The sequence below is a fragment of the Kryptolebias marmoratus genome, linkage group LG13 (genome assembly GCF_001649575.2).
Source record: "Kryptolebias marmoratus isolate JLee-2015 linkage group LG13, ASM164957v2, whole genome shotgun sequence".
In the NCBI taxonomy this organism is placed as follows: Eukaryota; Metazoa; Chordata; class Actinopteri; order Cyprinodontiformes; family Rivulidae; genus Kryptolebias; species Kryptolebias marmoratus.
Window position 1 is genome coordinate 10,349,375 of NC_051442.1, and position 26,798 is coordinate 10,376,172.

At 42.4% G+C, this 26,798-nt stretch overlaps 2 protein-coding genes across 5 annotated transcripts in view; one reads left to right on the plus strand and one right to left on the minus strand.

Moving 5' to 3' along the window:
- Window positions 1-1,708: 1,708 nt before the first annotated feature.
- zar1l (zygote arrest 1-like) lies at window positions 1,709-3,586 on the minus strand. Its single transcript, XM_017418154.3, has 4 exons — window positions 3,010-3,586; window positions 2,307-2,399; window positions 2,151-2,225; window positions 1,709-2,073 (listed from the first exon to the last, which is right to left on the minus strand). The coding sequence occupies exons 1-4, from the start codon at window positions 3,580-3,582 to the stop codon at window positions 1,930-1,932; spliced, it is 885 nt and encodes a 294-aa protein (XP_017273643.1). The 5' UTR covers window positions 3,583-3,586; the 3' UTR covers window positions 1,709-1,929.
- A 1,827-nt stretch (window positions 3,587-5,413) lies between these two features.
- pds5b (PDS5 cohesin associated factor B) overlaps window positions 5,414-26,798 on the plus strand; it is a 24,005-nt gene continuing 2,620 nt past the window's right edge. Inside the window, exons 1-31 of one of the 4 annotated variants that reach the window (XM_017418151.3) lie at window positions 5,414-5,537; window positions 13,221-13,347; window positions 13,613-13,816; window positions 14,000-14,086; window positions 15,106-15,203; window positions 16,138-16,264; window positions 16,690-16,770; window positions 17,090-17,230; window positions 18,039-18,154; window positions 19,167-19,261; window positions 19,474-19,619; window positions 19,805-19,956; window positions 20,915-21,028; window positions 21,178-21,265; window positions 21,370-21,418; window positions 21,518-21,657; window positions 21,762-21,877; window positions 21,969-22,074; window positions 22,757-22,917; window positions 23,084-23,207; window positions 23,329-23,487; window positions 23,578-23,646; window positions 23,805-23,941; window positions 24,104-24,227; window positions 24,394-24,598; window positions 24,780-24,894; window positions 25,125-25,257; window positions 25,344-25,463; window positions 25,616-25,678; window positions 25,773-25,915; window positions 26,164-26,236. In XM_017418151.3, coding sequence (XP_017273640.1) covers window positions 13,240-13,347; window positions 13,613-13,816; window positions 14,000-14,086; window positions 15,106-15,203; window positions 16,138-16,264; window positions 16,690-16,770; window positions 17,090-17,230; window positions 18,039-18,154; window positions 19,167-19,261; window positions 19,474-19,619; window positions 19,805-19,956; window positions 20,915-21,028; window positions 21,178-21,265; window positions 21,370-21,418; window positions 21,518-21,657; window positions 21,762-21,877; window positions 21,969-22,074; window positions 22,757-22,917; window positions 23,084-23,207; window positions 23,329-23,487; window positions 23,578-23,646; window positions 23,805-23,941; window positions 24,104-24,227; window positions 24,394-24,598; window positions 24,780-24,894; window positions 25,125-25,257; window positions 25,344-25,463; window positions 25,616-25,678; window positions 25,773-25,915; window positions 26,164-26,236 — 3,594 coding nt within the window. In that variant the 5' untranslated portion in view covers window positions 5,414-5,537; window positions 13,221-13,239. Of the gene's footprint in view, window positions 5,538-6,200; window positions 6,222-10,407; window positions 10,551-13,220; window positions 13,348-13,612; window positions 13,817-13,999; window positions 14,087-15,105; window positions 15,204-16,137; window positions 16,265-16,689; window positions 16,771-17,089; window positions 17,231-18,038; window positions 18,155-19,166; window positions 19,262-19,473; window positions 19,620-19,804; window positions 19,957-20,914; window positions 21,029-21,177; window positions 21,266-21,369; window positions 21,419-21,517; window positions 21,658-21,761; window positions 21,878-21,968; window positions 22,075-22,756; window positions 22,918-23,083; window positions 23,208-23,328; window positions 23,488-23,577; window positions 23,647-23,804; window positions 23,942-24,103; window positions 24,228-24,393; window positions 24,599-24,779; window positions 24,895-25,124; window positions 25,258-25,343; window positions 25,464-25,615; window positions 25,679-25,772; window positions 25,916-26,163; window positions 26,237-26,798 lie in introns of those variants that run through there. The other 3 variants (XM_017418153.3, XM_025006338.2, XM_017418152.3) reach the window with 3 other exon arrangements.

Below are 26,798 nucleotides of genomic sequence, written 5' to 3' on the forward strand. Positions count from 1 at the left end.
CTCCGGACCCCCAGGAGTCCAACCTCAGGCCGATGGAAGGACTGACAGAGCGGCGGATGAGTCTCCTGCCCTGTGTCTCTCCTCGATCAGCGAACCGTTTCGTCCTCCCGACTACTGTTGTGAACACTGGTGAACTATTTATGCCTTTTTCTGTGCGTGGCATTCCCTCCTCTCCGGCTAGCTGTAGCACCGTTGGTGTGTGCGCGCGCACTATTTCTCCCCGTTGTACTCCGTTCCACGTTGGCGCGTGCACACTCCTGATCTTTTGTCCGTCGGTCAGCAGTTCGATAATAGTCACACAACCATGGTGGGATATGTTTGTGTGTAGTTTTGTAGTTCCACGTAAAAGGGAAATGCTGACATTCAGCACTCGATGTTAAAACAAAGCCTGTAATGAAGTGAAACCCTTTCCATCAGCCCTTTTTTTCTTCTCTTTTACTGTACAAATGTCCTATTTATATCTGCTCACGTATTTACCCACACTGATTTGCCTTTTCTATCGATGTTTGTCCTCAAATCAAACTGCCATGCATGCATCTTCAGTGGACCGTATGAGGTGTTTCTTTCTAATCAGAGTCACGTTTTATCCGAGCGACAGGTTTCGAATGACGTACAAAAGGGAGCTTTGAGCTCGTGGGGTTTTGTGTTGGTTTTTTAGTCGTGTGTGTGGGAGAACGTGTGTCTGCATGCCTTATAAGAAATTGCACATTTTTCAAGCTTTTTAGAAGACTGTAGTTTTGTTGTTTTTTTCCACTGTGTAAATACTTTTACAGCTTTTGTGAAGTTGTTTTTTTTGAGTTGGAGCTCTGTACAAATTGGTGTCAAAAGTAAAGACATATCAAAACTGCATCGGCTTTTTGTGTTGGAGCCTTTTTTGACATTCCTGGCGGCACTGATTTCATATTTGCTCCACAGTACTGAGAAATTACACACTGAAGGTTTCACCAAAACAAAACAAAAGCACGACAAACTGGTGCAGCGACAAAATGTGCAAAACTAAAGAGTTTTTCTTGCAATTTATGATTTTGATTGTTTTTAAAATTAATGTCAAATACTGAATGTCAGAAATGTATGTTTTGTGCACGCACTCCTAACGTTCAGCTGCAGATGTCTGCCTTCAAGCGATCACAGATGGTGTTAACTGACTTAGCTGCACCTTTTAATCACATTTTATATCACGATGGCTGCATTTTAAAAGTTAATGTTTCCATTTTTTTATACTCCCCACAAACACTGTGCAGCTCTTTAAACCATCAAATCCAAACTGAACTGATGTCAACGTTCTCACTTTAAACATGATGGAATTTAAAGAGTTTAGACTAAAATTGGAAGAGCAGCAACTTAATAAACCTGCTTAAAGGACAACAACAAAAAGATTGTTCTTCATTTTACATCTTTATGAGCAGACCTTGATATTTTCCCCACAAGGACAAGTTCATAAACGCCACGTCTAAAGAGACCCAGAGTACAAAGATTTTTCTTTAAGCAGGCTGATTAATCCACAAACCCATCTGAAACAAGTGTCCTTCAACAGAAGCTGCCTGGAGGGACGTTCTTCCAGTGGCCTGCAATTCAGATTTTATCAAAGTGATTTTTATTTTCTTGTTTATTAAAACTCCTTCCTGCACCTTTTAGAACTCATGCAACACGACTCAAAACCCAGTGAAAGGTTAAATTTACATGTTTTCTCAAAATTCTCAACTCAAAGTGCAATTTATAAGCCATTAACTTTATTTCTTTTTACATAAATATATTTGTATTGGTGCGCAGCAGAGTTCATAGAGGAAAAACTTTTTTTTTTTTTTTTAAGAAGTAGTCAGAAACATCCCACCACAGTGAAGCTCCTTGCTGGTTGGAGAGCGAGTGACAGATCTACTCTGAGGCGGCTGGTGTTTTGCGGACGTGCGATCGGTCTCCAGCGGCGCGAGCTCAGACGATGTATTTGAAGCTGTAGGTGGCGTCGCAGGACAGCCTCATCCCTTTGCAGCGGCAGCACAGGTCCTGGCGGTGAGGCCTCTTCATGTTGATGTGCCTCTGCTTCTTCTCGCAGATGCAACAAGTCTGAGAGCAACCCTGGAAACATGATAAATACTGACGCCCCGTTCGAGGATCATGAACTCGAGTTGAATCCCAAGAATCAGCCGACGTACCTTGCAGAGGATGGACTCCACTCTGTAGGGGTTAAACCCCACCTGGCATTTCCGGCAGAGCTGCTTGTAGTACACCTGACAAAAAAATAAAAGAAAACAACCTCTGAGTTAATATGAGAGATGTCGTCGTTGCTCGTTCGTTCGCCGGTCACTTGCCTTGCTGGTTCCAGAGATGCACCAAACGTAAGCACTCTCCCACCGGATGTTGCACTTCTTGCAGTGGAAAAAGCCGTACCTCTGCTCCAGGAACTGAAACAAGAATAGGATTCATTTCAGGTTTACGTAGGAATAGAAGTGCTGCACTTCTCTGACTTTTAAGACCGTCACGACATCAGTGCCTGAATCAAAGTCCTTCATGAGAGTCAGAGCCATTTTTGTGTTTTGTTTTTTTAATTTAAAGGTCAGTCTTCTATGGTGGACGGCGTAAACTGGGCTGACTCCAGGAGGCGATCAGTGATCTGTTATAGACATATCCGTTGATCATTTCCACCCACTGGGTCCTAAGATATTTTGCCCACAGACTGACTTCAAATACTTAACAGCAATTTTTTTAAAACAAAAAGTCTTGCACAAACCGCCGAAGCTCAGAGCGCAACTTTAGGATCAGTCTCAGCTACTACCACGCCAGATTTTAGGGAGACGTCTTTAAAATTGACTGAACTGGAGCCGTGTTTGTGATGAAAACCCAAAGGAACAGTTAGGAAGACGTCCTGAAGACCGAGGACAACCAGAGGAACTCTTCGCTTCTAGTTCACTCATGAATTAAACTGAGTTGTGATGAGTCCCGTGGGGGGCTAACTAAGCGCCCCCCGCCCCCTTGTCCCTCAGTCCTGGTTCCGCCCCTGACAGACCGCCCCACCTGAAAGTTGGAGCCCCTGGAGGAGCGCTGGACCGCGGCGGGCTTCGCGTCCTTCTCCGGGTTCCCGTCGCTGCGCTCCAAGTCGGACTCGGCCGCCTCGGAGGCGTCACCTCCTTCCCTTCCTCCTTCCCCCCCGCAGCTGTCGTCTCCGCCGTCGCCGCCGCCGAGGCTTTGGAGGCGGACCCCGCGGTCCGACACCGGGGAGTAGATGGACACGGGTCTCAGGAAGCGCAGGCCGAGCGGCGCCTTTCCCTCCGGGCTCCGGGGGGCTCGTTCGTCGCGGCAGAGCAGCGTCTTGGGCCCCAGCGAGCACTGGACCACCTGGTCCACCCGGGCGTTCACCTGCACGCCGCACTCCCTGGTGCTGGCCCTCCTGGGCGCCGGGGGAGGAGCAGGCAGAGCGGGGGGAGCGGGTAAGCCTGGGTTCACTTGGGACAGGATGGACTTGCAGAGCTCCAGGTAGTTGAGGCCCTGGGGGGTCATGAAGCGGCCCTCCCTCTTCCCCCAGCCGCCGCCCCGAGCCGGGGGAGCGTAGACGCTGTAGGGTGGAAACGTGGACAGGAACCCCTCCATCCTGGAGCAAAGAAACCAGTCCGCTTTCCTCCTCGTGGGATTTATCCACGCGGGACTAATTGGTTAATTGGGTCCTGGCTGTGTGGCTTCCGCTCCTGGAGCCATTTTCTAACTTGTTAACTAACACAACAAACTGTAAAAGTCTGAATGCTGATTTCACTTTCACACCTTTATGCACTTCTGCAGACATTTTAGCCATCATATATCAAAACCTTCCGCTCATTTAGGAGATTTAGCAGATATTTAGCTAACATTTCCCCCATAGGATTCCATGAAGATCTCTTCAGTTCAGTCAGAAACATGAAACCTGATATATTTTTGAATTGTAATACTTTTAGCATTCTGCTATGTTCAGCTTCAAGCTACACTTTTGCTGTACCAATTTCTGCTTTTAGCTAGCCTTTTACTCCTTTTACCTTACCTTTTGCTGCTTTTAGCTTCTGTTTTGCTACTTTTAACTTTTAGCTGGTCCTTTGTTTAGTTTTTAGCTGCCATTTTGTCACTTTTAGGTTTAGCTAGCACTAGCCATTTCCTACTTTAGCATTTACCAAACCTATTTCTGTTTTTTTGGTACTTTTAGTTTCTAGCTGCTATTTTGCATTTTCCTGCTTTGAGCTAACATTTTACCATTATAGCCATTAGCTATTGTTTTGCTATTTTAGTTAGCCTTTTGCTTCTTTTCACTATTGTTTTGTTACTTTTAACTTTTAGCTGGTCTTTTGCTACATTTAGCTTCTATCTGCCATTTTGTTACATTTAGCTTTGGCTATCCTTTTGCTAATTTTATGTTTTAGCTAGTGTTTTGCTACTTTTAGTTAGCAGTTTGGTTCTTTTAGCTTTAACAAGTCAGTCAAAAAGCCTTTTCTTTAGTTCAAATACCTTTAATAATGGTTAGATCTGTTAATTGATTTCTTTACAGGTGAAACTATATTTGTTAAAAAAAACAATAAAAAGAGTCCTGGACTGAAACAGGCTAGTTTAGGTCTGAAGAGTTTGAATCTAAATGTTGGAGCAGGGCGCCCCCTTTAGCTCATGTTGGCCGCAGCTGCAGACACCAGACAAAGCCATGTGTAGTTTACATACATATATATATATATATCCTCAACACACAGAGAAGCAGCTTTAAAAAGATATTTAGTAGTTTTTTTAGTAAAAAATCAACACAAGCAGAAAGCAGCTTCCTGTGAGCAAAAGGGTAAAGGCTATAAAAAAATGGACTGAGAAAGTGGGGAAATAAAAGGCTCCATCCATAGCAGCAAACAATGTGCACAGGCAGTGGTGTACTAACTGGATTTAAAGAGCAAAGAGATGCTTTGATAATGTGAAAAGACCTATTCATGAATTATGAATGCAGTGTACAGAAGAAAAGTGAATATTGTCCTAATGAGAACATCATGTTTAATGTGGCAGTGCCATCTATTGCACAATTTGCTTTGGTGCGTTCAGGTACTGTCGGAATACTGCGTTTTCCATTCTTGTTTGCACAGCTGAACAGAAATAACTTGAGATGAAATCTAAAAAATAATATGAAAACGTAAAAACAAACACCACTTTATCATTTTTACCTCAAATCATCAATGTGTATACAAAACGACGAAACTTGAGATTTCTTTTTTACACCGTTTTATGTAAAAGTTTACAACATTTGAGTACTATCCGCAAACAAGACATTTCATGCAACGTTTACACCGTATCTTACGAAAAACTGCGTGTTTAGTTTGTTTTAACTCATATTAAAATATATACCGTAATTGTCAAAAAGTTTCATTATTTTACGAGCATGACCTGAATGGGTCATCAGGCGTACGCAAACGCACCTATAGGTGGCGCTACTCGCTCGCCGATAGCTCGCACCCATGGGCACTGAATCTTTGCATGTTGGCGCCATTTTGGAGCTAGGAGGGGGAAGAGAGCTGCAGAGGAGGACACGATTTATAACAATTCATTGTTACCAGGTAAGAAATGCACTATTTAGCAGATCCTTTCGGCGTTAAACTCCCAGAATTTTCTGTCCAAAAAAACAGGTACGAGCCGTGAAACATCGCCGTGAGGTAGTCCGGTTTAAAGGAGCAAGAAAATAGTAAAAAAATAAATAAAAAATTAAAAAAGGCGGAGCGCAGCCCGCCTCGCTCGCCTGTGTTCTCGGCAGCTTTGCCCGATTCACAGCGCTGCTTGACCTGGTCCTGCGGCGCTAAAAAAAATAAAATACAATAAAACAACAACAACAAAAAACGGTTAGCCGGCGAAATGCTAGCCCGCTGGCTCGGCTCAGTTTCTGTCGCGGGGTGAGGACAGCAGTGACCCGGCTGAGTGGTGTAACTGAGCTCGGTGTGGTGGAAGGCGCATAACGGTTGTTGTCCGGGCTGTTTTGTTCCGCGCGACGCTGCCATCTGTCCGACCTCTGTCACTGAGATTGCTGCCGCTGCTAATGTTAGCATCGGCATGCTAACTCCCCCTGCTAGCTAACCGAGCTAGCCACGGGCAGCCGAGCATTCTGCCCTCCGTAGTTATTTACAAGTTGCAGTGCGGTATCAACCATCTTCCATTCATAACATGACGTCTTTGCTTTTTGTTTCATCACAAATCTTACATCTTCGTGAAACAGCTGCATCGTGGTGCACATTTCGAAGCCTCTGCTGGTAGCATTGCAATGTTTTCGCCGTATTGTGTATTATTTTCGTGTCTCAGCGGAACTGAAGCGTTTAGCTGTGTTTTTCTTTTCTTTCCTGGTGCGTGATATTAACTCCAAGAAGACGTGAAAGTATTATAATTTGTATGTTGTGCTTTAAGTGGGCTCTGTTGGTTTTAGCGCACATTTATGACCCGACAAAGTCCAGATTTCTGTGTTGGGGTTGAGGAAACACCGTCAGACAGTCACTTTTCAGGGTGCTGCAGTGTTTGGTATTAATTTGAGATTTGGTCATCTTTATTTTAGATTTAAATACTTCTGGACAACACATTGTCTCTATCATATAAAACCCTGAATAAACAGGATTGAATGCAACCATTCCTCAATAAGAACGATGATTTTCCTACGCTGCAACTTTTGCAATAGTTGCTTAGGAGACATTTGTTTGTCTCTTAATCTGTTTCTAGCTGCAGACCTTTTACTGAGTGAAAAGCTAAGCTTAATTATATTCTGTAAATATTCCTAAAAAATAGCGACAGCCTCCAGTTTTCAGTGATAGTTTCATTGTTTTGGGTACAACCTTGTTTGATATATTTAAGTTTGATGTGTGCTGCTGTTTGTGTGCACCTCTCCTTCGTGTTTACGTCTAATTTAAATGTACAACCAAGTTTACTGAAGCTGTGATTGGTCTGTTTTGGATGTCATGTATGTGCAATATATGGATTTGTTGCTCTGTTTTTCGTTGCAGGACTTCTTGAAATTTTTACTGGATGTTGTCTCTGACAGGATTTTGCATGTTGCTGGGATCTGTTTATTCAGGACTTGATCCTGACAAAAGATACTGCCCCCTTTTCTTTAATTTGAGAAAAACTCTATCTTTTTGACAGTGTTTGTGGCTGTGGAGTTCTTCCTCGCAGAAAGCTGGTGTCCAGTCCCGAGTCTTGTCTCCGGTGATCGTCCCCCGGGGACAAAAGCGAGCATGTCTGTCGAGGTTCAGATTGGGAAACAAGGATTAGTTTGAGTCTTCAAAGTCAGGCTCGGAGCTGCGTTTAAAGGACCCAGAAGCGGCCGAGCAGACACAGCACATAGAACGGCCCTCCACTGGGGAGGTAAATGTGTTCAACTGCGATAATCAACCAGCGATGAGCTCAAAGTAGCCCACGGTCAAGATGTTGATTGTTGGGTAAAGCTAGCCCCCTTTGTGATTATTTACTGCTGCGTTTGTGAAATGTTCCCCCGTTGGATGGTGTCCACACACAGACGCGGCAGGCTAAGAAATAATCTGCTCTGATTGGCTGCCAGCTCTCCTCGTGTCAGTGTGGCTCAGAGACGGGAGGGATGGACTCAAATTTGGCAGCAGCTGTGGGGTGGAAAAGAAGGTCAGAATCAAGCAATTCGGCAGCCTGCCAGTGTGTGTTTGTAGACGTTCGGATGCAGCCACAGAAAATTGTTGGGTTGCGTTTCATACATTTGCAACGCAGCTTCTACATCCTCCAGACTCGGGCAGCTCACAAAAACTCAGTGTCTCTGTAGTGAATAAAAGAATATCAACCAAAGTCAAAACATAATTTTGTCTACCAATTCAGACCTTTAGATGTTAAATAAGTTACAGGATTTTACATGCCAGACAGAATGGGGGGGGGACAGCTCTGCTAATTGGAAAGAACAAAGTACGGTTGAACAGTTAAGTGTTTCCATGATAATATGATGTCAAAAGCACAAATGTATAAGGTCATAGGCTGCATTTGCACTCTAGTCAAGTGAGACTTGAGTAAGTGTTCATGTCTCATGTCTCCGTCTCACATGTTACTGTCTCACGTGTCTGTCTTAAGTGTTCATGTCTCATGTCTCCGTCTCACATGTTACTGTCTCACGTGTCTGTCTTAAGTGTTCATGTCTCATGTCTCCGTCTCACATGTTACTGTCTCACGTGTCTGTCTTAAGTGTTCATGTCTCATGTAAGCACAGTCAGCTAAAGAGAAGAAAATGGAACAATTTCTTCACTTGTTGTAAGATAACATCAGGTTCAACAGAAACTGGAGACTTTATGGTTTAAAAGTATATCAATTGTGTTGAATTATTATTTTAAAGATAATGCTGCTCAGGGTCAAACATTGTGCAGAAGCTGGTTTTCTACTCGCCGAGCATCACAGCTATCTTGTTTTTAGCACTTCAGAAACCATTTGATGACTGCCTGCCTAGAGAAAAAAAAAGATAAGACTAGTGTGTCAAGTCTGCAAAGTACCCAAGCTCGTTAAGCAAAATGTTTGAAATCGAGACAGTATAAGAATGGAGTTTAAACCAGAACTAGTAAATTTTCACAGAGCAGTTGTGTGATATGGCTGCAACAATGAGACCCTCTTTAAGGCGCTCCCGGCCACTCATAAACCTGCACTCGATTCAGCCACATCTCAGGTCAGTGTGAAGCACCGAGTGTAACTCGGGCTCTCTGACATGGAGGATTATTTGTAAAATACGTGTCGAACGTCTCTCGTCTAAAATCCTTCTCCCAGCTGGTGTCAGAACTGCATCACCCCTTCGTGCCGTAGTGCTGGCTTACCCTTACACATCCCGACCAGTTTTGGATGTGCCGCTACCTGCCACGGCGGCTCAGAGGTGTAACACTGGCAGGTCAACTCTCAGGCCCGCTTTGAAACCATTTTGTGAAAGAGGCTGAGCAGTTTTTGGCGAGAGGTGTTGATCCGTGCGGACCGAGGCTGGGTTCGCAGCTTTATGTGTTACGCTGGAAAAAAGAGTTTCTGCTCATATTTTAGCCAGGCTGCCATCCTGGATCTGTGTAAAGATGCAGACAAAGAGGGCCAGAGAAGCTGAAACCAGCTCGAAGTTTGCTACAACATGTGGTAATGGTGTACAACACAGCCCTGTCAGGCTTATGGTGGACTTTGACAGAAACTTCTACCTTCAAGCTGGTTTCCCTTGAGCTATCTACTCACTTGGGAAGCAGAAAGGCTTTTTAAGTTTAAAACGAAAGTAGCAATGAGGAATGCAAGGACACTGTGGGGCAGAATGCCTTGCCCCTTTGCAGAGCATGTACTGGATGTACGAGGTTCCAAACTCTTAGTTGTGTCGACGCAGAGAGCGTCTCTGAAGGCAGGCCGTGGTTTGGGTCCTCTCCGTTCACACGTGTTTCTACCCAGCACTATAGATCGGATCAAACCGATCTATAGGCTCACCAAGAGGGAGAGGAATCCCGCACCAGGTTGCTGTTGGCGTCAAACGGTAGCTTCAGCTGTCAAACAGATATAAAGACAACAAAGTACATTTGAGGTTAAACCAGGTGGTCTTCTGTTGCTGCAGCAGAGACACAAGAGAGGCGTTCTGTGGAGGGACAGGCTTCTTTTAATATTTTTCTAATGTTATTTTTATACCGTCATAATTTATGTATCTTAAGTATTTCAGAGATGGGTTTTATAATTGTCTAAAAGTCTAAAAAGTATATATATCTAGGCTTCCTAGCGTTATAAAATGTGGTAAACGCATCATATTGACAATGAGCTGAGGACCAAAAAAATTGCCTTGGGATATTTTTTTTCCCCTTCTTGTTTCGTTTATTTTGTCCCTCCGTGTGATTGAAACACGAACAGTTTGTTAATAATATGTAAATCTGTTGCCTTTGGACTGGAAGGTGGTGTTCGTGTTCTCAACAGGAGAGCTCTGAGTGTTCTCCGCGTTGTGTGTTAACACGCCGGCTGTTTGAGATTCACATCTATTTGTTGCTTATTTTAGACTTTTTAACACTTTTTTTTTTTTTTTAATTAAACATTAATGTTGTCTTCACTGCTCATCTAGCTGCAGAAACTCACATTCACTATAAAAATGAGATGTTCTCCTCATACGTACTAATTCAGCGTCAAGCGTTCCTGCTGTTCCCCGCCGCGTTCAAAAGCAAACGGCAGCCTTCTTGTTTGCTGTTAATCGTTTGAACGAGGACATTTAATAAAACACGTTATAATAAAATAAAAGCACTGTCTAAAATGTTCTACTTTATGGTTTCACCTGTAATAATTTGCTGCAGTAGCTTACTGCTTTTCCACGGCGTCTGCGCCGAACAAATCAGAGAAAATTGTTTTTCGGCAGCGGATTAGACTTCTGTTCCGCTTCCATCCACTGCCATTTTTTTTAACACCGTAGATGTCTTTTAGTTGAATATATTTTATATGACATGTTGTTTTTATCATTAGAGAACGTTGACTCATAAAGGGGCCGAGCTTTTTGCAGCGTTTCGTGACAAACTGCGGAGACGATGGTTCTTCAGGTGAAGAAACGGATTGTGTTTCTGTTGAGTTAAGAACAACTGGCTGGTGTAATTGTGCTACTGGTGGGTAAAAAAAGATTTTCACCTGCTGTTTTACACAACCCCTGCATGTTTGGCGTGTCAGTATGAATTGCTATAAAGATATAACACGACACGGGGAAATTATGAGTCTTCAATCACTTCAATAATTATCTGTCTAAATCTTTTACTTTGCCTTTCTTCATCACTCTCAGAGGCGTGTTTCAGTAAAATGGGTAACATTAATGTCATAATGACTGAAGGCTGTTGCCGAAACAGATTGATGGAGCCTTTAATTGTACATAAAGTAATGAGCAAAAGTCTCAGGCCGCCTATTTTTTTTAGTTTCTAATAAATCTTTCTTCAAATGAGCCAAACCTTGTATATATTTTTAAGCATTTAAACAATGGCTTGTAAATCATTTAAGCATTATTTGTGACTAGCTGCCATTAGGAAAAACTTGTATTTTATTAACATTTAATTGACTCCAAAAGAGAAGATGACCTGAAAACTTTGCATATACTAGATCGATCAACTGCGGGAACATGCAGCTTTAAGAGTTTCTCCTCCTTTAAGTCCTTAAAAGATACCGTTCATCTAGTTGAGATCATTTTTGAATGCTCCTTTTTTGTCTGCATCCAGTATCTTCTGCTTTGGAAAGACTCGCTGCACGTCGTACAGAGATATGTCAAGTTTTTGGTTAAAAAAATAAACTTAAATGAGTAAAAATAACCATAGAAAGTTGATTAGCCTCAAACTACAAAGTAGAAGTCAGTTTTCCTGATTTGGAAACTAAGAAGGAAGACTACACTGGATTAGGGAAAGTCATGAGCGTAACCAGTTTGTTTATATTAACTGGTTGAAGTTTATTATACTTGTTAATTTGTTACAAGGTTAGTCAAATCTATATGTGTGTAATCTGTTGTATGTTGTTTTACTTGTACAATATAAATATTCTTTACAGCCTTTCAGCTCACATAACATGCTCCATATTATCCCACAGGAACGTCCCTTTCATCCTAAAATGTGTTGGTCACCCTAAATAACAAATATGCCGAACTACACCACACAAATTTGAACGTTTGCAGTGAGTTAATTATGTTCTCTGATTAATTGTTTAAGGATTTCAAAAAATTACCTCATGAAGTTAATGCAGCTGCCGTCCAAACTTACATCCTCTCTGGTTTTATCAACAATAATTAGCTCTAGCACCGTTTCCCCCCCTCCCTCAGCGTGTGAGCCAAATGAACAACAAAAGATTGATTTTGTGTTTGACATGCAGACTCTACCTGCTCGTATTCTCACTTTCTCCCATCCATCACTGTTTTAGTCTCATACAGTTCACTGTTTGTTTATCTTAAAACTCAATTTTTTTATTGCAAAACAACTGCAGGACTTGCAGGCCTCCTTTACGAAGCAGCTCTGCAGTATGGCCACAAGCACAAGGCCCTCTTTTAAGTTGCCTCTGGTTGTTCCTAAATCACATCCCTCTGAAATATGCGCTTACATAAATGAAGCCAGGATGGCAAAATCATTGGATGGCACGTCATCGCTACAGCACCCCCTCGAGCCATTATGGCAGCTCATCCTTACCTGTTATTAACAGTTTGCCCTCTGTTGCTGACCCCCCCCCCATGGTGGCTCAGAGGTGTAACACCAGCAGGTTACCTTCACCCCCCCCCTACAGCCTCCGTCTTTTCATGAGTCATGCCGAGGCGGTAAGAGGGTGTCTGAAGTGTTTTAGTGAAAGTGGCTGCAGAGTTTCTGGGGCATGATGAACTCTGTTCTCGAGATCACGTTTTCTCAGTTGACCTCTGCCTTGTTGCAGCGCAGGTCGACATTCACACGCTGATAGATGTCAGCTGCTCCCACACTCCATCGCTTTGTTTTACACAGCCACTGCTGGCTCGTGCGTGGGTTTTTCTCTGGGTACGCTGGTTTCCTCCTACAGTTCACAAGCGTGCATGTTAGATTAAGAGTGAATGATTGTCTCATTCTGTCTCTGTCGACCCTGCGATGGACTGGCCACCTGTCCGGGGCGTTTCCTGCCCCCCCCCCCTCGGTTGACCGGTGGAGATGGACTCCCAACTCCCTGCGATCCCGAACAGGAAGAGCTGGGTTTAGAAAATGGATGGATAAACTGCGGGTTTGGCTCCCTAATGCGAATGGTTCTGGTGATTCAAGTCGTTGAGAGATGGGGGGGAAAAAAGAGAAAGGCACGCTCGACAAGGAGCAATAACCGCTCATCAAAACCAGGGCAGAAATTATAACGTCTATAAAAAGCCTTTGACGTTACATGACTGATCCTGCTCACAAGGAGCGCACAGAACTGAAAGTCAAAGCCCATTTTTGCTTCACATAAATAGCCTGAACATGAATTGAGCATAATTTCTTTGAGCTGCGAGAGGCTGTGGTAATGATTGGTTGAATACAGCGGCAGCAAAGCCTGGAGTGAAAATTCAGCTGTGCCATCGAAATGCAGCAATTTCATCTCGGACTCCGCTTGTAGAAAGCTATTACTACCCATCGAACGCTTTCTTGAATATTTCAGTGGTTGCTTTAGTTCAGTCTTCTTTGAAAGGTTTAAAATATTCTTTCTAAAAATTTCTTTTATTATGATTATTTAGGCACTAAAGGAGTTCGACTTTCATGGTACCTGTCACCCGTTGTGTTGCCCTCCTCCGGTTTCTAACGGCCGCTCCTTTCTTTCTCCAGGCAGTGAGAGCTAAAGAGGATGGCTCACTCTAAAGCTCGAGCCACAGACGGGAAGGTGACCTACCCTCCGGGGGTCAAGGAGATCTCTGACAAAATCTCCAAAGAGGAAATGGTCCGCAGGCTCAAGGTCAGTATCTTCTTCCTCTTAACTCAACCGCAGCCTGTTTATATATTGATCGCTCTGGGTGCACAGATGGAATGGTGGAGTGGATTTTAGGGCTTTTCTCAGAGACATTTACACTGCTGGCTGTAGTTTTTATTACAAAACAGATAAGCTCTCATTAAGTGTCGCTGATAGAACTTTACTAAACATCATCTTGTTCTAACCCAAGTAAAATATCCCCAATAATTTACTGTTCACCGAGCGCTAAACCCCTCCCCCTTTTTGCCAGATGGTTGTGAAGACCTTCATGGACATGGACCAAGACTCCGAGGAAGAGAAGGAACTTTATCTGAACCTGGCCCTTCACCTGGCCTCGGACTTTTTCCTCAAACACCCGGATAAAGACGTGCGCCTGCTAGTGGCCTGCTGTCTTGCTGATATATTCAGGATTTACGCTCCGGAGGCACCCTACACCTCTCCAGACAAACTAAAGGTGCAGTCAGACAAAAAAAGTTGGTTTTTTTTGCTTTGCAACTTTAAAACGTACATTTCAAGAACACACAGCTCCGCTTCATCCATGGAGCAGTTGCTGTTGTTGATTTTATTTTTACTTCCCTAATCATTTACATCTTTCTTAGACACCAACTGTGGTTTTGTTTCTTTTCTTTATTTTCAGGACATTTTTATGTTCATCACGAGACAGCTGAAAGGACTGGAGGACACGAAAAGCGCACAGTTCAACAGATACTTCTACCTGCTGGAGGTCGGTCACATTTACTCAAACATCAAACATCAAATCTGCTCCAGTCTGAAGCCTTTACTGTTTGCCATTTTATTTGTTTTCCCCGAAATTTAAACAGCATATAAATACATTTAATTTTAGTAGCAGTGGTAGCTGATGCGAGCCTCTCAGCTTTATATTATTCAGTGCATCTGTGCAGGGTCAGCGAAACACTTCAGGCCTCATAAACCGAGAATGTTCTCTTTAATGAAGTGGGGGACAGCTGGTGTTCAGGAGTTTTAAACAAAGTAGTTCTTACTTAAGAGATGGCGTAAAAAACCTCTTCTTTAAAGATTCAGCTTTTCTGTGTAAAGGCAGACAAAAACCGTCAGGTCTTAAAATATCACCGTAAATCTTTTTCTTTTTCTTTTAAATGTACCTTGATTTTTGTAAAGCAGGTTAAACTGATGTACTCTTTGAGCAATTTTCAGTCTGTTATAATGTTGGCACCAAGAAGCCATTTTCCTGATTAAAATCAAAGGCCAAATGAGGCTAAATTTAAAGCAAATTATTGGTGAATCAATCTTTTTGGAAGCTAAAAATTATTAGGATTGTGAATAATAAGCTTGTGTCCTCATGAAGGTATTATGTAACGCTTTGAAGCAGCTCTGAAGTGAGCTGAATCTAGATGTCGATCAGTAACTGTGTTTCACGGAGAACAATATGAGTACAGATAAATTCATCGACTGCACTAGCAGAAAGAATTATAAATATCTATTCTAGTTCTGAATCAAATGACTGTAACTGAAGAGACACTGTCTGCAGTGGCAGATCTATAAAATATGAACCAAAATGTTTGACTCCCTTATGCAAAATGGAGCTTTTTTTGTGCATATTTGCCTTTTTTCTTTTAGCTTTTCAGCCTTCAGAATAAGTGTTTCTGCTCTGCTGAAGAGTCAAATATTTTCTACGTTCTTGATTTAGTTTTTCCACGTCCTTTGTGAGTATCGGCGTACATCGCTTCGCCTCTGACATCCCGCCTTATCTCTGTCTTTGTCCAGAACATAGCTTGGGTGAAGTCCTACAACATTTGTTTTGAGCTCGAAGACAGCAACGAGATATTCACCCAGCTTTACCGAACGCTCTTTCAGGTCATAAAGTAAGTCCGCCATCAAAAGTCATTTCAGTTTATCATCGTGTCATTATGCCCTGTATGTGTGGTTGGTTTTAGTTTTTAGTTTTTTTCCCCTCTCACCTCTTTTTTTTATTAAAACTCCTATGTCTTCAGCTCTTGTTCACAACCTTTGCTGCTACATTTGGAGGCAGCAGTCCAGTTGTTTCTCTCTGACGGCCGTCTCTCCTCCCCTCTGTTTTCTTCTAACCTCCTTCTCAATTTCACTCTGCTGAATACAACCTTCAGGGCTGAATTCTGCAGCACAGTGTTTGGCTCTTTGCCAGTGCTGGAAAACTGTGGTGGTGTGTGTCAAGGTTGTGTCAATACTGCACTTTTCCCTCCTTTTTTTTTTTTTAACTGCTTAGGAAAATCTAAAGACTGCTTTCCGTCTGAAGCATTATCAGAAACCGCTGGTAATTGCATCCCTTGTGCTTGTGTGTGGAAGTGACACTTGGCAGTGAATGGGAGGTAATTGGACTAGAAACGCAGTCTCTGAGAAAACGCATCACAGAAACGAGCTTTGCCTCCTGCCGAAATGCAGATCATTTATCAGCAAGTCTGCACACCCACCCTCTCTGTGATCGGCGCCTCTTCAATCACACGGACCATTTGTGCCCGTTTGTTTTCGAAATGAGATGCAGCCTGTAAAAAAAAATTCTCTGTTTACAGAATGTTTACTGGCATCGGATAAATCTCTACAACGGTACATTAAAGCAAAAAACAGTAACGTTGCAAATAGTATGAACGTTTTGATTTAAATCCAGTCGTAAGTGTAAGTGTCTATCTGTGAATAATAATCAAAAAGCACATTTAAAGCTCCGTTTTAGAAGTGAGATAAGACTGAACCAATAAGAAATTTGTGGATTTAATTACAACAAAGCTTCTTGATCTTTAACATGTTTTTGTCCTGTTTTTGTAGCAATGGCCACAACCAGAAAGTACACATGCACATGGTGGACCTGATGAGCTCCATCATCTGCGAGGGAGACACCGTGTCGCAGGAGCTCTTGGACACGGTTTTAGTCAACCTGGTGCCCGCACACAAGGTACGTGCACGCTCACCAAAGGAGCAGTCACAAACAGTGATTCGGGTTCAGGAGAAGGCAAACTTAAAAGCTTTTTTTTAGGTTAAGTGCTGCATAAGTGAAGCAATTTTTTTTTTAAAAAAAAGCTCAGAAATTCACAAACATCAGGTTGCCTTGAAGAGCAGGAATGGGAGTAGAAATGGCTCAGTTAGTCACAAACTGAACCCAGTTGATTTTTGTCTTAAGACTTTTCCAGAATGATTTTCCATACCTTGTAATTCAGTGAGACCCCTGCAGGTGAAAGGAGGTAATACAGCTTGAGAATTAACGAAAAATAAGTGGATTCATCTGTGTCTGCAGCGTTAATCGCAACAAGTTCCTTCACAGTGGAGAACACATGAAAGTGTGAAACTCACCTTATTTTTCTTGTTTTTTTTTCTCTTTAGAATTTGAATAAACAAGCTTATGACCTGGCCAAAGCTCTGCTGAAGAGGACCGCTCAAGCTATTGAACCTTACATCACCAATGTAAGATGTTTGTTTTTTTTCCCTTTTCTGCATTCAGTGGTGAACATAATACAGTTATGTACATTAATAAACAGAATATTAAAAAAAACTATCAGTTTTCATGATATTAAGCACAACTTGTAAACACATTTGATGACTTTATTTTATGATGCTACTCGCATCGTTGTGCATGCCTTTGAAGCTGTGAAATGTAGAGCACTGGAATAGACTGTAGCAGTGCATTTTTCTATATTAGAACCCGGTTTTACGCTAACCAAAGACATGCTGAGTCCTTTCTGGCGTTAGGAGATGTGACGTTTATATTTTTTTCCTTCAACAGTTCTTCAACCAGGTGCTGATGCTGGGAAAGACCTCGGTCAGTGATCTGTCTGAGCACGTTTTCGACCTCATCCTGGAACTGTACAACATAGACAGCCACCTGCTCCTGTCCGTGCTGCCACAGCTGGAGTTTAAACTCAAGGTACTGAAAATCTGCTTCAGCGACGCTGCTGTCAGCGTTTCCCTGTTCTCATTAGATTTTATTATATCGTTATTACCTCTAATGGCTGTAGATGCTGTAGTGCTTAGATTAACTTTTAAAACAAATGAATATTAAAACTTCTTATTTCGCTTAAATCGAGTGTTTAAGTGAAAGTCATTGCAGTTTTTTAAATTTGAAATGGGTTTCTAAGTTTATCCACGCTGTGAGATAAAAAGCTGAGCTCTCTGAGCCATTACCAACAGAACTTCATATATTCACTTTCTCTGCAGGTTTGTTGATTCATATTGCAAAGATGAAGCAGTCAGCCAGTCAGCATTATGTTGCCTCTGCAGTGTCTCATAAAGGCGTCCCGCTGATGGATAACGCTCATTAACTGTTCAGAGGGAGCGTAGATCACTGCCGTCTCCTCAAAATAATAGCTGTGATAAAAATCTCTCCATCACAGACTCGGCGCACTCCTCCTGTCTCTCTCTCTCTCTCTCTCTCTCTCTCTCTCTCTCTCTCTCTCTCTCTCTCTCTCTCTCTGGCGTACTTCTGTCGTTTTCTCGTTGTTTCTTTCCACGCTGCTTTCCTCCTCCTCCCCCCCTCCGCGCTTCTTTACTCGGCTCTTCGGCGAGTCCTCCTCCTCCAGAAACAAAACTGAGATCAATAAAACTGCAGTTGTCGTGTGTTATGAAAACTGTTATGTTTTTAATGGCTCGGCACCGTGCAATCACCACCGCCACATTTGGTGCATCATCGCTCGCTCTCTCTCTGTGTCTGTCTCGCCGTACTTCTGTCTCTACAGAGTAATGATAATGATGAGAGGCTGCAGGTGGTGAAGCTGCTCGCTAAAATGTTCGGAGCCAAGGACTCTGAGCTGGCTGCGCAGAACAAACCACTCTGGCAGTGTTACCTGGGCAGGTAGGTCTCACTGCAGTGGGTTTGGTTGTGACAGGTTTTTAAATGGTTTAGGACCCCCCCCCTCCCCCATGTTGTTTTGCACAGTTTTTAGCTGAAATGATATATGGTTAGTTATATATATTTAGGGATTAAATTTTCCTTGGCCAGGATAGATTTCTGTCATTTGTAAAAATGAGAAGGGGGAAAAAAACATGTTTTTTGTTGTGGTCCTGTTAAAATCATTTAATTTAATTATGATTCAGGGATTAAACTGATGCTGCTTTCAACAAATAAAGCAAACCAGAGCCAACGTTTTATCCAATCAGAGCAGAACAGGCGGCTCTGGATGCAAGCAGTGTTGCTAATTTAAAGACATTTTCGCTTTAGTTAGTGAGTTATTTCAGACCCCTCTGAATGCTGTGTTTTTTAAAAAGCAACTAGAAACCTTTTCAGGTGTTTTTGGAGACCTTTGAAGACTGATGTGAAACCAAGTACGATTCTTTCCAATGAGCAGCGAGGTTCCACCTCACAACTTGGATGGTCAGGGTTCGGTCCCCGGTCCGGCAGTCTCATTATTGTCTTTATACAAATTATTATATTCAAACCAAACCAACTTTATCTTTTTGCAAATGGAAACAGTAATGTTTCTATAATATTTAACACCTTGTTTGACCATTTCAGTAGCTCATAAATTCTAAGGACAGACACCACAACAAATGTTCAGGAATGTTTTTGTTCGATTTATTGGACGCTGCATTAGAAAACACTATACTGTTAACATGAAAACCTTTGGGAAGTGACTGATACGCAGAAAAAAGGCTCTCAAGTGTGTGTGTGGGTGGATGGGTAATATGATTAGGTGTTGAAAAACATATTCAGTCAAAATATGTTTTTGTGTTTTTGCTTTAATTCCTGCATTTGTTAGGTCGAGATAAAACAACAACCTACTGTTACACTATGCCGTGTATTACAGGCCCCTGTTGTTGTTTTTTTGTAGTTGTGCTGATAATAATGTGTTGATTTCGCCCAACAGGTTTAATGACATCCATGTGCCTATCAGACTGGAGTGTGTGAAGTTTGCGAGTCACTGTCTCATGAACCACCCAGACTTAGCCAAAGACCTCACAGGTAAACTGGCTAAAATGTCATCAAATTTCAGGAAAACAGGTTTTTTTTTTTTGTTTCATTTTGATCAATCTCTACTCATAAGTTCATTTAGGAATACATGAAACCTTCCATTGTTCTTTAAATGTGGCAACAAAAATTGGGTTTTATTTCTTGTTAGACTTGGCCTGTTTTATCACATCATACTTCTGAGTTTTATTTTCGTCTCTCTGCAGAATACTTGAGGGTCAGGTCACATGACCCAGAGGAGGCCATCCGCCATGATGTCATCGTCTCTATAGTAACTGCTGCTAAGAAAGACTTGTCCCTTGTAAATGATGCTTTGCTCAATATTGTAAAGGAGAGGACCTTGGACAAGAGAGTAAGTGATAAAACCGTAGCGTCACACGGTGGTTTAAAGAAAAAATACCCGTGATTCAGTTCATTTAGCTCTGATGCTCAGAGCTATCCGACACGTTTTAGCCAGTTGTAGATTATGGCCAAAAAATAACTAGTTCCAAAGTTTATGAATGTTTCTCTCTTTTTTGTTTTCCTGTTTTCTGTCAGTGGCGAGTACGTAAGGAGGCCATGATGGGCCTGGCGTCCATCTACAGGAAGTACTCGCTGCAGGGCGAGGGCGGGAGGGAAGCTTCAAAGCAGATTTCCTGGATCAAAGACAAACTGCTTCACATCTACTACCAGAACAGCATCGATGACAGGTTTGTTTGCTTTGGGTTTTCTGAGTTCTTATAAAAGAATTATTGGATAAATGAAAAGCCCTTTGATGACTTCCAGGGTGGCACATTTTAAACCTGGTTTCATGCAAACTCTGATCGGCTTTTGATTTTTTGTTTTTATTGATTTAATTTGTTAGCGCGCACCTTTTGTGTGACTGTAAGGATAAAGCTGCTTTTGGGGAGGTAGAGCTTTATAATTTCACTTAATTTGTATTTTATAGAGTCCCAGAAATGTCAAGGTTACATGAAAGTATTTTTACAGCAGAATTTCCATATTTAATCATCAGGAGCATACTGAGCTGTATATATCACTGCAGGGGAATCAAAACAAAGCAGTTAAATCAACAGTTACAGCTTACGTCCAAGGAAAGGCATCGTTATTTTTAATTTTTTATTTTTAAGACAGCTTCAAAATCTGTTACGTTTCTTCGCCTACACAAGCTCTGTGGCTTCAGTCAAAACAAGCCACTGGCTCCAGTTAAAGTCACTCTGTTATGAGACAAACTGTGATACTGGAAAAGAGGGGAAACAAAAAAAAAAACACACACACACACTTCAGTCTTACAAAACCACAGAAGAATGTCTGAGTCCAGTTTTCCCTAATCACCCTGCAGCAGCCCGAGTTGATCAGTCGCCAACAGGAAAAATCTGCTCTAGAAAGGTACTTCCTTTGTGCGAATGTGGGTCATTTTAAAAAAGGTTCGGCAGCAAAATAAATCTTTTATGATCGCTGAGAGAAATTCTACTTTAAGAACTCGTAGAATAAATGTGCTGAGTTTATCATTTTGTTTATTTTATTTTTGTAGAAATGCATTATTCAAAGCGTTGTGTTTTATGACCCAATTACACAGGTTTAATGCTTAACCTGAACCCATTTAAGTCCTGATAGAGCAACGTTTTTTTGGGCTAAAATTAAATTTACCCTTTGTTTTTTCCTCAGGCTGCTGGTGGAGAGAGTTTTTGCCCAGTACATGGTTCCTTTTAACCTGGAGACCACTGAGAGAATGAAGTGTCTTTATTACCTGTATGCTACATTAGACACAAACGCTGTCAAGTAAGTTTTAGAAAAATTACTGCTCTCTGAGAAGCATTGTGGTGGGCGTTCAGTGTGAAAATAATATATGGCTTAATGAAATGTCCAACAGGTTTATTTTTTTCATTGTACAGTGGCTTTTTGTTTCTCATCGTCTGTGTTCCTTACAGAGCTTTGAATGAGATGTGGAAGTGCCAGAACATGCTGAGACATCATGTCAAAGACCTGCTGGACCTGATCAAAAAACCCAAGGTACCTGTGAGTGATGCGCGCCGCAAAAATCATCATTTTTACAAACTGCTGGCGTCTTTGTTTGTGTTTCTAAAGTAATTTTTTGGGCGGGGGGTTGTAATCTGTCCTAGTCTGAAGCGTCCAGCAAAGCTGTTTTTGCCAAAGTCATGGTGATCACAAGTAAGAGCATTTCTTGTTTGAGTTACTGACTTCTTCTACCACATGAATTTATCTTCATATTGACAATAAAAAACAAACAAACATTGTGTTTGTGTTCAGGGAACCTGCCAGACCCGGGCAAAGCTCAGGACTTCGTGAAGAAGCTGGCTCAGGTCTTGGATGACGACGAGCGGATCAGAGATCAGCTGGAAACCTTAGTCAGCCCCAGCTGCTCTTGTAAGCAGGCTGAAGTCTGCGTGGTGAGTTTTTTTTATTATTTTTTTTATCACAGTCGCGTATCCTCCAAATAAAACTGCGTTTTATCCCCCCTCATGTATTTATCCATTGCTTGTCGTCTGCGCAGCGAGACATCACTAAAAAGCTCGGCAGCCCCAAACAACCCAGCAACCCGTTCCTGGAAATGGTAAAGTTCCTTTTGGAGAGGATTGCTCCGGTTCACATCGACACGGAGTCCATCAGGTACGGCGTTGGAGCGAGGGGGCGGAGCTTCAAATTTCATTCCTGTAATTTACGATGTTCGGCTCACTTTATCCCTCCGGCATCTTTTTAGCGCTTTGATAAAACAGGTGAACAAGTCCATTGATGGAACAGCTGACGACGAGGAGGAGGGTGTTCCCACTGAAGAGGCCATCAGAGCGGGACTGGAACTGCTGAAGGTAGAAATAAAATGAAACTACACACCTGGTGTTCCTTGAAGGGCTGCAAGGAATTACAGTGTAGACATTTTGGTCAAACCTTAAAAAAGAAAATTCTCAGAGTCCGTGTTGAAGGTGCATCAAATTTTAGCTCGGTGTCCGTAAAACTGACTAAGTTATAGCCATTTTTTGCTCGATAAGGTTTATTAGCTGTGGCAACCATCTTGAATTAGATTGACTCCAAATGTTAATCGGTTGTAGATGTAAACCCAAGGATTACTTTTTGAGAGTTTCATTAAAATCTGTCCGGTGGTTTATGAGATATTTTGCTAACAGACAGACAAACACATGCACACCAACAAAAACCCATATGTTGTTATTCATGTTGTTATCTTTTGCCTTTGGATAAAAAAGGACATAAGCTGTACATTTATTTAGAGAACAGAATAAATGTTTTGTTCACGGAGTGAAACCTAAAATTACAGCTGAGTTTTATTGTTTGGACTTCAGCTAAACCAAGATGTGGAGCTTTTATTGTAGTTATTATTGACAATGACTGAAAGGTTTTCATTTTTTCCATTTTGCAGTTTTCCTGAACTGTATGAAGCACTTTTTGTGATGATGTTCATTATTGTAAATAATAAAAAAAACATCCATCATGCAGCTTTTTGACCTGCTTTTCTTTCGTTTTCGTCCCAAACAGGTGCTGTCTTTCACACACCCGGTGTCGTTTCACTCCGCGGAGACGTTCGAGTCTTTGTTGGGCTGTCTAAAAATGGATGACGAGAAAGTGGCCGAGGCTGCTCTGCAGATCTTCAAGAACACCGGCAGCAAGATGGAGGAGAGCTTTCCTCACATCAAGTCGTACGTTTTATTACCAGATGATTATTTTGATCTCGTGTCGAACAGCCAGTCATATTCCCAAGTCACGTTGCAGCTTCATCTACTAAACTGAAACAAAAGACATTTAATTTTATATGACCTAATGCTCAGCCAGTTTTAAATGGGGTTTCTGATCTGCTCCCCCTAGTGTTCTACTGCCTGTACTGCAAGCCAAAGCTAAGAGAGGCCCCCCTCGTCAGGCCAAGTACTCCATCCACTGCATCAACGCCATGTTCAGCAACAGAGACACACACTTTGCCCAAATCTTTGAGGTCAGTTGTCCAGTTACTTAGATTCCATAAAAAAATTACTATTAAATGAAATTACTGTTTACATCATGTTAATGTTGGTTGAGATCGTAGTCTCTGAATTAAATCCTGTGTGTTTCTCCAGCCTCTGCACAAAAGTCTGGACCCTGCCAACCTGGAGCAGCTCATCACTCCTTTGACCACCCTGGGTCACCTGGCCCAGCTGGCCCCAGAACAGTTTGCTGCGCCCCTGAAGTCGCTTGTTGCCAACTTCATCGTGAAGGACCTGCTCATGAACGACAGGGTGAGAATACGCACACCACGTGCGTCTGATCCGTGCTGTCGGGGCGTCTGAAAACAGCTGAGGTTATTATTTGTGTCGTGTTTTGTTTAGATCCCGGGCAAGAAGACGACCAAGCTTTGGGTTTCTGATGATGAAGTCTCTCCAGAAACTATGGCTAAGGTCAGTACTTAATAAACCCAGCTCGTTCATTCTACCACTGAGGAGTATTTCCAGCCGTAATTCTCTTAATAGTTACCATACGACAATCTTTTTTTTTGTTCTTTACAAATCAGTGAGGCGTTTCACTCTGACCTTTTCCTCGTCTGTCCTCCGTTCAGATCCAGGGCATAAAGCTGATGGTGAGGTGGCTGCTGGGAGTGAAGAACAACCAGAGCAAGTCGGGCAACTCCACCCTGAGGATGCTGACTGCTATTCTCCACAGCGATGGAGACCTAACTGAGCAGGGCAGGATGGGGTAAGAGACCGTATCCTGTCAAGTTTCTGGAGGTGGCTGTCTTTGAGAACCTCTAAGGAAGTAGGCTGGTTTCAGTGAACCGCTGAATTTGTTTTGGTATTCTGAATCAGGAAAGGGTGTTGGGCTGTAATTCTAAACATCTGCCGCCTTCTTCTTCCTTAGTAAACCAGACATGTCGAGGCTGCGGCTGGCAGCAGCGTGCGCGCTCCTCAAGCTGGCGCAGGAGCCCTGCTATCATGAAATCATCACTCTGGAGCAGTATCAGCTGTGTGCGCTTGTCATCAACGTAAGAACTTCCTTCGGTCCGCTTGCATCTCCTAAAGCTCACAATTCAACACAAACATTAGATTTTATGTGGTTAGATAATAAATCCCCCCCCCCTTTCCTGATATTCATTTTCTCATATTTTTCTGCTGTTTCATCATTTGTTAATACATTTTTTGTCCTTCCAGGACGAGTGCTACCAGGTGCGACAGTGTTTTGCCCAGAAGCTCCACCGAGGCCTGTGCCGCCTCCGTCTGCCGCTGGAGTACATGGCCGTGTTCGCTTTGTGTGCCAAAGATCCCGTGAAGGAGAGGAGGGCTCACGCCCGCCAGTGCCTGGTGAAGAACGTCAACATACGCCGAGAGTATCTCAAACAGCACGCAGCCATCAGCGGTAACCAAGCTCACGATTCTGCTAAAAAAAACTTGTTTTCTCGCAGGTTTTTTGTGTGTATTTCTTATCAGACGTCGTTTGAAAAGTTGGTTGCATAAAACAAACAGTTTATTAAACTTTCACTGCTTGTTTTTAGTACTCTGGTTGTCCTTTGTGTAATGCGAACACCGTGTTTGAACAGACAAGCTGTTGTCTCTGCTGCCGGAGTACGTGGTTCCCTACACCATCCACCTTCTGGCACACGACCCAGATTACGTCAAAGTTCAGGACATCGAGCAGCTGAAAGAAATCAAAGAGTGAGTCAAATATGTCAACGTCACTGCTTTCTCATAGTTCTGATATTAAAAAAAAAGTAGAAAAATATAGAATATTTCAGCCTGGCGTGTTTATTTAGAGTCAAAACAAATGCAAGGAATTTAAACTGAGTTTAATCTCTTTCAGAGATGCGTGTGAACTTTTATTATTTAGTCTGGGAAATTGTTACTGAAACTGGTCTTAATTTAAAGTTTTGCACATCATTTTTCAGAGCTTTGTGGTTCGTCCTGGAGATCATCATGGCCAAGAACGAAAACAACAGCCACGCCTTCATCCGAAAAATGGTGGAAAATATCAAACAAACAAAAGACGCCCAGGCCTCCAGCGACCCCAAAACCAATGAGGTACATTTCCAACCTCAGGCTCGATATGTATAATAACCATGTGTTGTTGTTTATTGCTGATCAGGTGTTTGTTTTCCCTTCAACAGAAGCTGTACACGGTGTGTGATGTAGCCATGAACATCATCATGTCTAAGAGCACCACCTACAGCCTGGAGTCCCCCAAAGACCCCGTGCTGCCGTCACGCTTCTTCACCAAACCAGACAAGGTCTGCACCCAAACCTTTTCCTCATTAGCTTTTTATTTTCTTCAGCAGCACAGCTGGTAAATCTGTTTCAACTAAGAACTTTGTACTATCCAAGTTGTTGATGTTGTTCTCTCTTCACAAGAGAAATCACTAACACAGCTTCTCCGTTTCAGAATTTCAGCAACACTAAAAATTATCTCCCACCGGAGATGAAGGCGTTCTTCTCACCAGGAAAGGTAAGAGCGTGAAAAACCTATCAAGTCTGACTTGTGCGATTCATCTTATATCCAACCGAAACTGGTTCCCGTCTGCCTCTCCTCCCGGCTCAAGCCCAAGTCGGCTAATGTGTTGGGTGCCGTGAACAAGCCGCTGGCGTCAGCCGGTAAGCAGCTGCAGAGTAAAGCCTCCCGTATGGAGACGACCAGCAACGACTCCTCATCCAACCCGGGGTCCCCGCAACGCAGCAAGACCAGGTAATACACCGAAACCCTCAGCCACGACCATCCTGGAGGCTAAACTCATCCAGCTGAACTCACGGAGGCTTAACTGCAGCTAATTATTCACTCATTTTAGATCAATAACAAGAAAGAAAGACTGAAGATTTGTATTTATGCTGCCTTGAACAGGACAGAAAACATACAAACAGTAGAAGGCTTTATGTTTTTGACTTGTTTTGCAGTTACATCTAAACTAAGAATTTATTGCTGCTTTTTTCCTCCAGACTTGACAGCACAGAACTGGACCACAGTGAAAACGAGGACATCAGCCTAAAGAGAGCGGACAGTGTTGACAAGGTATTCAAACTGAGAACATCCAGTAAAATACGACGTTAGTTTTATCTCTTTGAGATGGATTTTTAGTTTATTAGGACTATAAGTCCCATCTTTTATTTCCAACCTTTTCCAGCTACAATTTACCAGAAAGTGATTCTCTTCCTAACTTGAACAAACACTGGGATTGTTGCCTCTATATTCACACAACGTATTTTTTTTCCCCATGACTTTATTTTTATCGTACCTGAGTTATAGTTTTGGACGTGGCACCAGTGAGTTATTATGGATGAGCATTTTAGAGAAAAACACTCTTTGATGCTTCCCCTTAACAAACCACCTTGGATCGATTTTTTTTTATTATTTTTTTTGTCCTTTACTCATGCAGGGCTAATAAATATCCGCAGCACAACAACACACAGTTTAAAAGCAGCTAATCTTAGCTGCCGCTTTATGATTTAGGACCATTGCCTGTTTCACGATGATGCTTAGGAAACGACCGCAGACTTCCTGTGAATTAAAGTTTACTCACCTCAAGGGTCAGGGGCCTGGGTAAAACAAACAAACAGCAAAAAAAAAAAAAAAA